Source organism: Takifugu flavidus, chromosome 4, assembly GCF_003711565.1.
Source record: "Takifugu flavidus isolate HTHZ2018 chromosome 4, ASM371156v2, whole genome shotgun sequence".
Taxonomy (NCBI): Eukaryota; Metazoa; Chordata; class Actinopteri; order Tetraodontiformes; family Tetraodontidae; genus Takifugu; species Takifugu flavidus.
Genome location: NC_079523.1, coordinates 7,720,381 through 7,733,724, shown reverse-complemented (window position 1 = coordinate 7,733,724; position 13,344 = coordinate 7,720,381). Strand labels below are relative to the sequence as shown.

General features: G+C 42.1%; 2 protein-coding genes across 3 annotated transcripts; one reads left to right on the top strand and one right to left on the bottom strand.

Annotated features, from left to right (window-relative positions):
- Nucleotides 1-1,585: 1,585 nt before the first annotated feature.
- On the bottom strand, nucleotides 1,586-5,814 carry alas1 (aminolevulinate, delta-, synthase 1). The gene is made up of 11 exons (XM_057029561.1): nucleotides 5,654-5,814; nucleotides 4,620-4,861; nucleotides 4,344-4,526; nucleotides 4,109-4,204; nucleotides 3,717-3,936; nucleotides 3,397-3,581; nucleotides 3,130-3,309; nucleotides 2,872-3,036; nucleotides 2,240-2,508; nucleotides 1,987-2,149; nucleotides 1,586-1,904 (listed from the first exon to the last, which is right to left on the bottom strand). Exons 2-11 carry the CDS (start codon nucleotides 4,831-4,833, stop codon nucleotides 1,744-1,746), a joined length of 1,836 nt encoding a protein of 611 aa, XP_056885541.1. The 5' UTR covers nucleotides 4,834-4,861; nucleotides 5,654-5,814; the 3' UTR covers nucleotides 1,586-1,743.
- An 863-nt stretch (nucleotides 5,815-6,677) lies between these two features.
- Nucleotides 6,678-12,144, top strand: LOC130523934 (protein shisa-4-like). Of its 2 annotated transcripts, XM_057029564.1 has the most exons (6): nucleotides 6,678-6,758; nucleotides 7,339-7,484; nucleotides 7,996-8,146; nucleotides 8,840-8,967; nucleotides 10,261-10,497; nucleotides 10,653-12,144. In XM_057029564.1, the coding sequence occupies exons 2-6, from the start codon at nucleotides 7,418-7,420 to the stop codon at nucleotides 10,829-10,831; spliced, it is 762 nt and encodes a 253-aa protein (XP_056885544.1). In that variant the 5' UTR covers nucleotides 6,678-6,758; nucleotides 7,339-7,417; the 3' UTR covers nucleotides 10,832-12,144. The 2 variants fall into 2 exon arrangements, with proteins under 2 accessions (XP_056885544.1, XP_056885543.1); XM_057029563.1 differs by lacking the exon at nucleotides 6,678-6,758 and having other exon boundaries at nucleotides 7,238-7,484.
- Nucleotides 12,145-13,344: the final 1,200 nt, after the last annotated feature.

Sequence of the window (13,344 nt, the reverse complement as noted above, 5' to 3'; positions counted from 1 at the left end):
AGATAGGACAATCTGTTGTTATCCTCAAAGGCTGTCGGAGGCCCGGTGGGAGCCGCAGGCTGAGGAAGACCAGAATCAATCCAACAAAGGTTCTCTGCACTCTGGTGGTGTGGAAATAAAGAATAACAGGTCCGACAGGCTCAGAGGAAGGAGGAGGAAAGTTGAGAAGTAGCCAAATGAACTACACTGAATGGAAAGAAACACTTTGGTGATCAATTCTAAGTCTTTGTTTATCTTTATCTTGAAATCTTGAAAAAGTAGCACCAATTATTACCCAGTTTATACTACACAAGCTAACAACTTTAGCAAATTATATATTTTAAAGTACTTTGTGCAGATAAAATGAAGGCAGCCACAGGGTTAGTATTTATACAACCAGGGCCCTTCAGACTTGGTCTTTTCCGGCTGGGAGTACTTGCTCCCACTAGTGATTAGATAAGATGTGAATGTTTCAGAAAGTTAAAGATAATATTTACACACAGACGACTGAGGGACGCAATCTTCAGTGTCCTCTCTGGTAGTACCAATACACACGTGCATAACAGCCTTTTTAAGAATTTCGGTCATCCAAGACCAATTATATTTGTGACGACTGTGTAATATAGAATTACTGTAGCTCATTTATCGTCCTAGTGAGCGCTGATAAAAATGCTCACTGGTCATAAACTCTGATTCTGGATTTGCTGGAAGGAAATTTAACCCCATCCTGGAATGTGCTGGACGAAAATGGAGAAACAGTTCTTTAAGGCCCTCAAGGTTCTCCCTGACCTCTGCCCACGCTACCCTGCTTGTCTGCATTCATGGAATAATTTCTACTAAATTACTACTAGGTTACTACAAGTTACATTAACTATGTAATATTAATATTTGTAACATCAGCATTTCCTCTCTGACTACCACAAACAACTGTACTATTGTATTTTTACACGTTAAGGGGGATAAAATCAAGTCAGCCCCGTTCCAGACCAGTGCAGTGAATAGAAAAAAGCAAATATGAGTGGTTTTTGTTTGTTTGTTTGGACTAAACAAATTTGGACTAAATAGGAATGGCACAAGGTGATGAATTCAAATACTGAGATGTTTATTCCAGTAAGGGTGCGATTAGCATCATTCCTGTTACTCCTCAAAACTGTTGCTGCGTATGTTCTGATCATATTTATGCCTCGGTGCTCCGTCGCCTCACGTCTTGTAACAACACTTACGCGAATCATTTTCAGGACAGTGGGTTAGTGGGTCACAGCGGTGGTGGGCATCAGGCTACTGTTTGAATTGTGATTTAAAATGTCACCTCAGGAGGAGGCTGGACAGAAATCATTACACCGTTCAGCCGTTTCTTTGACCACCCGACCATTTGCTCTGACCCTTTTTGGTGCTTTTTTAAGTACACTTGGGTCATGTCTTCCAACAACAGAGTGAATAATCCATGAACCCAGTTTATTCAGCGCCTGGCAGCATTTGCAGCTTCATTAGCCTTGTGTGAAAAACATGAGCCCCTCTAATTGGTTTATTGTATTATACTTCACAGACCAACTGCTGCAGTATATATTTCTGTACTCAATCACAATTAAAGAAAACTGAAAACATCTTTTTTTTTAATTCTGTACTTTATTTGGTGAATATAGAATATAAGAACATAATATATTTTAATTTCATATATACGTGTGTATGACTCCAAGTAAATGAACACACAGACGGTGACCGGGGAATGGATATTAAGCTTGTGTGTGCCATCTCTCTTTAGTGTTATGCGCGGGCAGAGATGGGATGACTGAGGCCGCTGAAGTACGACTTCTCTCGCTCGCTCATCAGCTCAAAATGCAGCGGCTGCTGGCAGAAGTTGCATTCGGCCGAGGAGTGGGGCTTCAGCTCCAGGCCCACCTCCTTCCATGTATCCACAAGCCTCTCTGTGGAGGGGAAAACACAAGAACTAAGATTGAGCATGATGAATCTAAAATCCTCAGTCTTCACTATTACTCATCGACTTACCGACAAAGTATTTCATCATCTCAGGGGTGTGGTGAGGTGTTGCAGCAATGCGCAGAAGCTCCTCTCCCCTGGCTACAGTGGGATAGTTGATGGCCTGAACGTAGATGCTGTGCCGGCTCATCATGAGGTCACACACCTTCGTGTTTTTCTCAGCATCAGATACCTGGATAACACGTTAGAATGAATAAACACACACTCTTATTTCCTCTAATTCACTGGAGAGTCAAGATCCAGAGACTAAACAGGCGCTTACACGAACTGGGATGATGTGGCTGGGGCAGTGAACCACAGGCAGACCTGAATCCATCAGCATTTGTCGGAGCAGCTTGACGTTCCGCTGATGGTTGCGTCTTAAGCTGCGGCCCTCTTCGCTCTTGAGAACCTGGATCGACTGCCTGGCTCCAGCTAAGAGCATTGGAGGCAGCGAGGTGGTAAAGATGAAACCAGCAGCGTAAGAACGCATCGCATCCACCAGAGCAGCAGTGCTTGCAATGTAACCGCCGACGCAGCCGAAGGCCTTGCCTGGAAGAGAACGGGTCGTAAACATCAACGTTTCCTCAGTATAATGAATTCATCGGGGGAAAAAACCCCAGGTGCATTTGAAACGGAAGCGCCTGAAATCTGAGTTGAAGGGAATTACCGCCCTCAGCTTCACAGTGACACAAGTAATTTAATAAGGCTACAATGATAGCCCTCTGTCGCTTAGCAACGGGAGAGCTGCTCCACCTTATGTAAGCCCTGACATATTAAGTGACAAACCCGATTCTGTGTTCAGCGTTGAGGGAGAAAAACTGGGAGAGGAAATGGGCCAATAAAGGCCAAAAAAAATACACAGATAATCGTCTTAGGTCAAATTGTCATGGTGAGCGTTGCTTGGAAACTAACCGAGTGTCCCTGAAATGATATCCATCTTGTCCATGACGCCGTCCCTGTCTCCGATGCCCCCCCCTCTGGGCCCGTACAGTCCCACTGCGTGAACCTCGTCTACAAAGGTGATGGCACCGAATTCATGGGCCGTATCGCACATTTCCTCCAGTGGACACACAGCACCTGATTTAAAAAAAAGCCAGAGAATGACAATCTGTTTGTCTTCAACTTCAGGATCCAAACGATTAAAGGTGATGTGAGCAACTTTAAACTCACCGTCCATTGAATGGACAGTTTCAAAGGCCACGATTTTGGGTTTTGTGGGATCTCCTTTCTGCAGAAGCTCTCGAAGATGTCCGACATCATTATGGCGGAAGATGAATTTCTTAGCGCCGCTGTTCCGGATTCCCTGAATCATCGAAGCGTGGTTGCCAGCATCAGAATAGATCTCACAACCTGACACAGGACGACAGAGGAACAGATATTTTATTGTTTGCTGATACAGGCGAACAAAGTAAATGTGGTTTTCAGTGCTTAGCCTACCAGGCAGCATCTTGGCGAGAGTGAACAAGGTGGAGTCGTTAGCAACAAAGCAAGAGGTGAAGAGCAGCGCTGCATCCTTTTTATGCAGGTCAGCCAGCTCATGCTCCAGTTCCACGTGGAATTTACTGGTTCCAGAGATGTTCCTGGTGCCTCCGGCCCCCGAGCCATGCTTTCGTAAAGTATCCCTTGAAACACAACACAAAATACAAGTATGAATAACATCTTCTTAAATAGATGTTTTTGTCTTTCATTACTCCTACAGAGTCAGGAGCCGATATGTTTAAGTGAATGTATAAAAAAACCAACAACTGTATACACACATAATGGCCTGCATGACTCTTGGGTGACGACTCATGCCGAGGTAGTCGTTGCTACACCAGACAGACACCTCCCTCTTGTCGTCCAAGGAGACCGTGAAGTCGTCGGCCATGGGGAATTCACTGGCCAGGCGATTCACCGTTTTAAACACGCGGTAAGTGTGGTCGCTCTTCTTTTCAACAATCTTCTTCTCGAGAAAAGCATCATACTTGAAGCAAGACACTGTCAGAGAGGAAGCAGACAGAGTTGGCTAAACTGAATGAAGCAACAACCAAACGGATGAAACCTTCAGTTCTGCTTATAAAGAAAACCCCCAGCAGTAATTTTAAAAAGGCCTATTTATAATATATTTTAATAGCACTGACAGGGCTCTCAATACATAAATAAAACTTACTGTTGCCTGGCAAGTTGTCCTTCAACAAGTGGGAGACTCTTTTAGGTCGCTGGTTCAGGAGAGCCTTCATCAGAGTTGTTTCCTTATCTGCACTGCCTGCAGAGACACCAGGCATTGATGATTTTAATAATTGCTTTGTAAATACTTCTCAAAATGGTTCAGTAAAGAACACCTATAGGTTTTAATGCATGTACTAAGAATCCCCATCAACTACTACTTTTTTGATATATTTTACCTTTTTGGACTGTACGGACTTCCTCGACATCCTCTTGGAACTCCATGCCGACCTGGCGGACCACACTACTGTTCTTTTGACCCATTTCAGCAGCCAGGAAAGGGCATTTAGAAGCCAGGGCTTGACCGGAGGGTGGCACGGGGTGGCCAGCAGGGAGCTTGGACTCTCCTGCCAGTTTGGGGGCTACATTTAAAGAGAAAACGTTTGTAATTAACAGTGAAAGATTAGATACTATTTTAATGTTAGCCTTCTGGTTTCTGTCTTTGCCTCACATACCTTCACTTGCAGACATCTTCTCCTCAGTGTTTGGGTGGGAGGGAGATGACGAGGAGCAGAGGGCCCGTGCCATTATCAGAGGCATGGGCTTAGAAGCCAGCTCCATCATAACTGGGCACTGCTGGGCAAACCCAAGCACAGAATTTTTGGTCTGCTGAAGGAAGGTCTGGGGCATGCGGGCCAGAAATGGGCAGCGACGCAGAAGAACATCCATCTCTTCTCAGGTGGTGATAGTTGTCGCTCTACGGGAGACAGTTAACAGTGAAGCCTAAACCATATTCAAAACATGTCCTGAGCCAAATTTCAGACAATGATGAACTCTGCTAGAGTAACAATTTCTAGACAAGTCATGCCAGTGAAAAAGAAAACAGAAGGCAATAACTATTTAACTTTTAAGTAACTGGAAGCAGAACAAGGCTCAGAGGTCATTAGTACAAAAGTATTGATTTGCAATTCGGATACTTAAAAAGGTGATGTAAGTAAAGTCATTATTAGTTTACTTTGAGGTGAGGGGTCGTTATAACGATCACATTACCGTAATAACAAGATTATTATAACCTTAAAGACGAGAAATCACGATTGCGTAAAACAAAAAGTCGCGTTACGTCAATCTCTCTGACATTCCCCTCAACGAGAAATGAGTTAGGAATACAAATATAAATTAACCGATTATTTTACTAGTTAAGATTAAAAACCATATTTTTTTTAACCTAAATTTTTCTTGTTGAAGAGATCTATACATGTAACCTATCACTGGCCTTTAAATGTAGTGTTACGATATGGTCCATTTAACATCAACGCCCATATCATTGTACAGTAAAATCCTTTATAGTTAACAGTTGTAAATAATTACAAGACTAAGGGTGTCTTTTCCCCCGACAGCTTTACGCGTCACCAGTGAGAGTTAAACCGATTTCTGACATTAGTACTGACGCTCATGGTCCTTCACGGTTTACTCAAGCGAATGTTAGCTCGAGTGCTACTCGAGGAGCTAACCAGAAGTAAGGACAAATAAGGAGAAACAAGAGACATACCTCTTAAAATGTACGCCTTAAGCCGTAGTTTTCCTGACTGTGGATGTCAAACAGCAAAGCTGTGAGGACGCTGTAATGTACTTAAAAGAGAGATTAATTCGAGCGGCTAAGGTATAGCTTCCGTTATCCTACACTGAGGACGAACGAAAAGGACGCGGACGCCCGGGTTCTTATAAGAGCCACAGACCGGCCGGAAATATCGCGATACTTTGCAGGGTTACGTCAAAGAAGCTAAACTTGCTTCTTCATCTTCACGTTTTTCTTAAGAATGTTTCAACTTTGCACGGATCAAACCATCTTTTTTAACAGATTGATGTATTGTTTTATTGGGATGTGCTGTGGTGTATACACTATGTGAAATCGTGTGAGTTTGGTGTATATTCACGAGACAAGATTAATGTCAACCCATCCAAACTATTGGGTTTAGTATTATTATTATTATTATTATTATTATTATTATTATTATATTATTATTATTATTATTTAATCCTTAAAGTATACGCGGTTGCATCATTTAAACGATGATGCTGACATACACATCAGAAACTCATTCCTTCCCGAGTGCGCGCTTGGTTGATTTTTGTGAATAAGAGAGATTGCCTGTGTAATTCTGCCACCTGGTGTCCAAAATTTGTACTGACACGTCTGACCGTGCTGCTTTCTTGGGACTAAAAAGTAATAAATCGTGAGCTCCTCTCCTGTCCGCTCCTGTCCTCTCCTGTCCTCTCCTCTCCTACTTTCTACTATGGAAAGATAAATCATGAATGTAAGAAGAGCAGACCTTTACTCTAGATTCATAAATGATATCATCACCAACAACCAGAACACAATTTTGTTATATAAAATAATAGATACACACATACTTAAAGACTTAGTCGTCAGTGTTTACCACACAGCTTGTTCAAATATTTATATTTTCAGCTTTATTTTTAATTTAAGGACGATAGAAACCTTTTATTTTGAATTTACGAACAAATATCCTCGATCCTTTTTTGAAATGCTGTAGTAGCCTAAGCGTCTGTGTGTGCACGGTGCAAGGAGACATTAAGAACACCAGGTTACGGATTTTTCTTTGTTTGTAGTGCCTCAGTTGGAGAGGAAAAAGGTAACTTGTCACCAAATAATTCGTTCTAAATGTTAAGTTTATTTAAAGAGTGTGTCTGTTAAATGGATATCTGTTTACTGCACAGCTCTTACGGTACGAAGGAAATTAATAAACTCCGGGAAATCTGTAGAAGACTTTGACCTTTTCTACCTGAGGAAACTACACTATTAACGGAAGATAACTCAGATATCAAGTGCCTTGATTCCCTAATCAGAATCACAGTATATAAAGACAAGCGATACATGGTGGCAGACCTCATTGAAGGTATTTTAGGTATATTTTGTTAATTTCACCCCAATGTATTAGGATTCGTCCGCCATTTACTTCTGTAAACATGGCGCGCCTGCCTGGGCTTTTATTTTCTGTACTTCCGGTTGCAGGTACTTCCTGTGATCCAAGGTATTTAATATTTTTAAAAAAATACACAACTATATTACGTGTTTTGAAACGAAATGTGGCAAAATGCGGTAATTGCTAGCGTGAGCTATTTTACAACCGCCACCCCATAATAACCACCCACCCTCAAATGGAAACGGCAAATTTAGACGGAGTGACGCAGCATCGCTTTTGTTTCTTCTAGACGATTTTTACGCCCACGGACAGACGAGGCGGAATCGCCTCCCGATCCTCCCTTCCAGAATCCGGGAAGCTTCACAGAAATGGCGTCGGGCCTGTCAAATGCATTTGTGCTGGCTCTTTTTGTGACCTTAGCCCCAGGAATCTTCGGTGAGTCCCACGTTTCAACACTCCCGTGGATGACTTCTTATTGTTTTGCCGCTTTGTTACTACCCGTCCATGGAGCGTTGGCTCCGTTTGGACCAGTTTAACCCAGCGGTGGGAGTGATGTTAGCCCGGCCTCAACCGCTAATGGAGCCGCTAATGTTAATGACAACTTGTTCTGGTTCTGTATTTTTGTTCAAAATGTATTGTCATAGCGTCAGTGTAGCAGAAAAATGCGCAGACAAATCTAGAATCCTAGGATCATTGTTAGGGAGTAGAGTATCTTGGTTGGTGCACATCCATATTGTGCATTCTGTAGTCACCCAAAATTTGAAGGATTGATCATCAGAATCTGAAAATTCAGTTCCTGTCAATGATCTGAACAATCTGTTCTCCATTGTGCTGCCATGACACTGTAATAAACTCCATGAGACGTCTGTAGTCAGTGTGGTTGATCTGCCTGTGGAAAACTGAAGCCTGCCTCTGGCTGTGCTGTCTGATTGTTGTTTTGTTACAGGGGGCACCAGTTGTGAATCTTACAGAGACCGCAGTAACAGCTACCATCCCCAACAGAGCTGTTGGCTAGGCTTCTGCTGCGGCGACTGCTACAACAGATACTGCTGCTCCGATTCTTTTTGGCGGTTGACTGAGGATGCGCAAGATAATTGGTGGTCTTCTTTTTGATTTCACATTCTTATCAGCTGATCAGTTGGCCTTAAAATGTGTTCAGCTGTGGTATTTGTATGCAACTTGCCTACGCAACATGTTACTCCATGTTGCAATTCTTCAGACTTCAGTTAAGGGTGTTTCTAATAGATTTCTAGTTTGTTTGACTGTAATCCCCCTTTTTCCCTGTTTCATGTTAAAAACCAAGGTTAAATATCAAGGTGACTTTCTACAGTTAGTCAGTTAAAGTGAGATTGTTAAAGTGAATTTGAAGACTATTTCGCAAAGACCAGTGTCCAATAATTGGCTTAGCACTGTCGTTAACTATAGCTGGCAGTGATACTTCTCAGAGGTTCTTCCTCTTCCTATAATCACGGTATTGATAAGTTCCTGCAGCCTCGTATGTGGTGCTAAAACAGCCAGGTGCTACAAATCCAGCCTGCAACCATCTAATCCTTGAACTAAATGCAACCTGCTGCAGTATTCTCTCTTCATATAAGACACAAAACATGAGGCCTCCAACCTTACATTCATCAGTCATCAAAATAACACAAATAATTCAACAAACTGAGAAATGGCACATTAGGAAAATATATGGTCACCACATTTATCCTTTTGTGACCAGGAACCTAATAGTAATACAAACGCTGTTTTCTGTAATTGTTGCTTATGTCTGTCCTCCACATCTTTTACAGCCCATCTGACAACCAAGTGCCCTTCATTGGTTTAGGTGTTGGAATCCTTATTTTTATTTTGGCCATCGTCATCTGCTGTTGTGTTTGTCCCTGCTGCTGCCTGTACAAGTTGTGTCGCAAGCCAAGACGTGAGTACCAACAAGTGCACCTTCTTCTGTTGTTAATGAGGTTGTTGTTATACCTGTTGTAAAACCCAGAGTTTTTCTCAAAAGTCTTTCCGCTGAAATAAGCTATAAAATAAAAAGCAGAACATCTCTCCGTTTATGAAGAGACGTAACATTTCTACAGACTTAATAGCGTCGCGTCGTGTGTGTAAAATGAATGATTTACATCCCTAAATATTCCCTGTGATCCTGCGAGCTGGGTGTGCGTTTGCTTATTTTTTTTACTTAACCAGAACTTGCGATTGTTGTCTGATTGAGCAGGAAACTCCATCTAACATCTGATAAGTAATGCTTGAGTGCTTGAACGCTGACTGGCCGATCTCCCCATTTAACGACGTGCAAACATACAAAAACAAGTTTGTGTCCGTGTTTACTGTCAGTTCTAGTTAGTGAAAACTGTAGACGCTGAGAACTAAACCAGATGGTAGTGAGGTTACCAGCGCCAAGAACGAGCACGTCTTCTGACAGTGCTCCGATCTGCAACCCGAAAACTCGGGGTTTTACACCGAGGTGACAGTGAGAGAGAGGCAGCCTGTTTTTGCTCTTCATCATGACGGGGAACACGGCAGCAGTTGGGATTTTGGTTTCCCTTCCTCTCATCCTTGCTGCCAGATATTCATTTTATCTAGACACAGATTGGTGTGGGTGTCACTCATCTATGTGTTCCATCCTTTAATCTGCTTGTGTGCTTATGTGGCCTCTCGGATTTCTTTGTTGTCTTCTTTTATGTGATTCTAGTGCCCATAACGAGCGTCTTTTAGCCGGCTCGTTTAGTTTGCTCATGTTTTGTGCTGAGGGCCTTGAGAGAATGTGGCTTCTCTACAATGTGACTGAATCCCATTCAGGAATGTCCAAGCTCCACCTCGGGTGACTCATTGTTTCCAAGACGACCACAGAAGGGAAATCTCTAGACTAGCCTCACTGACAGGAAGTGGTTATAATGTCTAATAAAAAAAATCACATGGTGGCGCTTCTGTGTGGTTGTAATCCAAAACCTTACTTTCAGTAACGCTTTTCACGGATTTTGTATGTGTGTGTGTGCGTTTCATTTGACTTGCCGTAAATAGCGCTTGCAAATGCAGCATTTCAGGTTACAAGTACCGTCTGTAATTTTAACCACTTCTTCAAGATGACTGTGCTTCCTATCCTTGTTCCTTGTTCTAGTTTCTGCATTTGGTAATGAAGAAGTACAAGTCTTTTTAAAATATAAGCTCCCACCCTAAAAGCTGTTATTCACCCGTCTGATTTTTCTCACAGCTGTCATAGCAACTACCACCACAGTGGTCACCTCAGGCCCTCAGCAGTACCCACAGCAGCAGACTGTGCCACCCGGGCAGCCCATCCAGCATTATCCACCGTACCAACCCATGCCAGTGCAGCCTGGATACCCGTCCCAGCCCATGCCCCAGGGTTACGGTGCTCAGAACATGCCAACATCACCCTACAAAGGACAGCCATTCGTGCCCGGACCACCACCAACCTATCAGGAAGCCAGTGAGTGAAGATTTGAAAGGAAAACTTAAAAAAAAATAAAAAAAAATAGCAAATGCATTTTGCCATTGATTGACCTTTAAGGCTTGAACAGAACTGATGTTTTGGCACTATTAAAGCCTTTTTCATCATTTCCTGTGTTGTTTTTCTGTGTTTAGCTGGACCTGGATACCCTGTGGCGCCGTACAGCCAGGCTGCGTTCAACCTTGATCATCCTGCATACCCCCCGCAGCCGCCTGTACATCCGCAGCTGAGCAATCCGCCCACTCAAACCGACTTCCTCGCCCAGCCGGCCTACAACCCAGACTTTGTTGCTCCTCCACCTAAGACAGGCTAATGCTCCCCCAACACAGCATGATCGCAATGTCAATGTGCTGCAAGCTTGGCAGGACTAGAAATAAGTAATCTGAATGAAGCCGGCATTTGTTTGTGGGCTGCTTGATCTGTACGTTTGATGGTGCGTTCCAGGAACCTTCTAGTGTCGTTGTAGAGCATCTGTCCCTTCGCCATGTCAAAATATCATTACACCTTAAGTCATATTTATGGACATAAAAAGTACTGGAGAGTCTCTTCAATATTTCTTCATGGCTAATTCTTTGCTTTCATTTGTCCGATTGAACATGTCACAATGTGTAGCGCCACCTGGCTGCCAGTGTTTGTGCTGCACCAGCAGAGCCTTCTTTCCTACAACCTTCAGACATTTTGTGGTGGTTACCAACATATCTCTTTTAGAGACAATAGTTCTTTTTTTAACTTCCTTTCACAGTACTTTATAGAGGGAGTATTCAGGAAGATAAGGATGTCTGTAATATGTCAAAATATGTCATGTGTCAAAATGTAATATCTAATATATGTCAAAATAAGCCTTTCTGACAGGGAAACTAAGAAGATTAGGTTTTGTGCTTTTGTGTAGAAGGGAGTTTTTTCTGTTCCTTTGACTCGGGTCACATTCATAGATTTTGCAAATGTGCGTAAACTGTTTGCATTGGAGGAGCAGCATTTTTCTCCTCAATAACCAAATATCCAATGTTCTGCTCCTAATTGCTGATTTAAGACAAAGCTGTGCCTTTTTCCTGTTTGTACCCCTGTCAGTTACAGCAGGCTCATTCTTTTTCTCCACTTGTATTTGCAGTATTTCTCATTTCAAATCCTTCTGCCAAAAACCTGCACGTACTGACTAAAACAGCCTGTTTTTTGACTTTGTTCCCAGTTATTTGATGTCAGCCTTGCCTTTTGATTTACAGTTAGAAAACCAATGATGCCTTTTGGTCAGGACTCTTTTTTTTCTATATATATCCTCACTGCAATACCTTGGCAGTTTTTTTTAAAGTGTCCTTTTTGGTGTTGATGGTCTTACTTGACATTACTTGTGGGTAAAAAACATCTATTTTATTTCAAGAGCCTTATTTATGAGTAAGCCGAATGCCTTTTCTACAGTGACCACATCAGTTCCATAGTTTTTATTGTCGTCTTTCAGTCCTTCAGCCTGATGTTAGTGAAGACTTTGTACCAGGTGAAACACTGATACATCTTTGTCTTTGTTGCTACTTTGGACTTACCGGTACTGTATATGCACATAAATATTCTATTCAGATCCTACCACTTATGCTGCAGAGTACAATAAAAATATATATTTTCTGTTTTTCTGGACACGTGTTTATCGACTGGTTGGAACTGTTTTTTGTCTCATCATGCCAGAATTCACATTATTACCCACATTCTTAATCACAGGAAGTCATCACTGATTCAGAGCGCACTTCTTTGTTTGAAGTGGGTTTTTATCAATTTCATCACGTCTTAAAGCGTACAGTGATCCCTCGCTATATCGCGGTTCATCTTTCGCGGCTTCGCTGCTTCGCGGATTTTTTTATTTTTTTTTTATTTTTTTTTTTTACAGTGCCTCTGAATCCTGATTGGCTCAGGGGCTTTACTGTTGTCTATAAATAAAATATTGACGCTGTACTGTATTGATTTTTCACTTGTCAACAGTTTTCGTTTCTGTACATTCTGCCAACTTTACGTTTGCATTTTTTCAATTGAAGACACACGTGTTGATAAAGAGGAGGAGGACGGACTAACACTTGGTCGCTTAGCAACCATGGTGAGAATGGCCACTGAACTTCAGCGCACGGCACAAGAATGGGACCCTTTGATGAGTCGTTCATTGCAGTTCTCAAATATAATTGAAGGTGGCATATCCGTTTATAAAAATCTTCTTGCCCAGAAAAAGAAAGAGCGCCAACAACTGCCTATAACAATGTTCTTCTCTCGGAGAAAGACTCCTGCGCCTTCCGTAGAAACAGACGCTCCAGCGGAGCGGAGTCAAGACGCAGAGGCTCAGCTGGGACCGTGAAATACGCGAGTGACAATGTTTCCAATCTTGTACAGTATTACTATATTAAAATTATTGTTTTAAACAAAGTTTGGTCTTTAAAACAGGTTTTGATGTTTGGTTTCATTCTACTGTTCAGTATTGCATTGTAAAATAATTTAAAAAAATAAAGTTGCTACTTCGCGGATTTCACTTTTCGCGTGTTACTTTTGGAACGCAACTCCCGCGATAAACGAAGGATCACTGTAATCCTTAATATAACAGCTTACTGGAATTTGTACAATGTAGCTTTCCGAATTATACATTCTTTCAAGTGAGGAAAAAAGCATTTGTTTATATAGATGTGCCTATAATCAGGAGCAAACAATTGTTTTTAACTGATTTGGGTGGATATTTTTGGCATGAGATGTTAGGCTCTGCTAACTGGCCTCAAGACTGAATCCACAGATCGTCTATCACTTTAGAAGAAAATAGGTTTTTAGGTTGGAAAGGGAGGGTATTAAAGTGTTGGGAAAGGA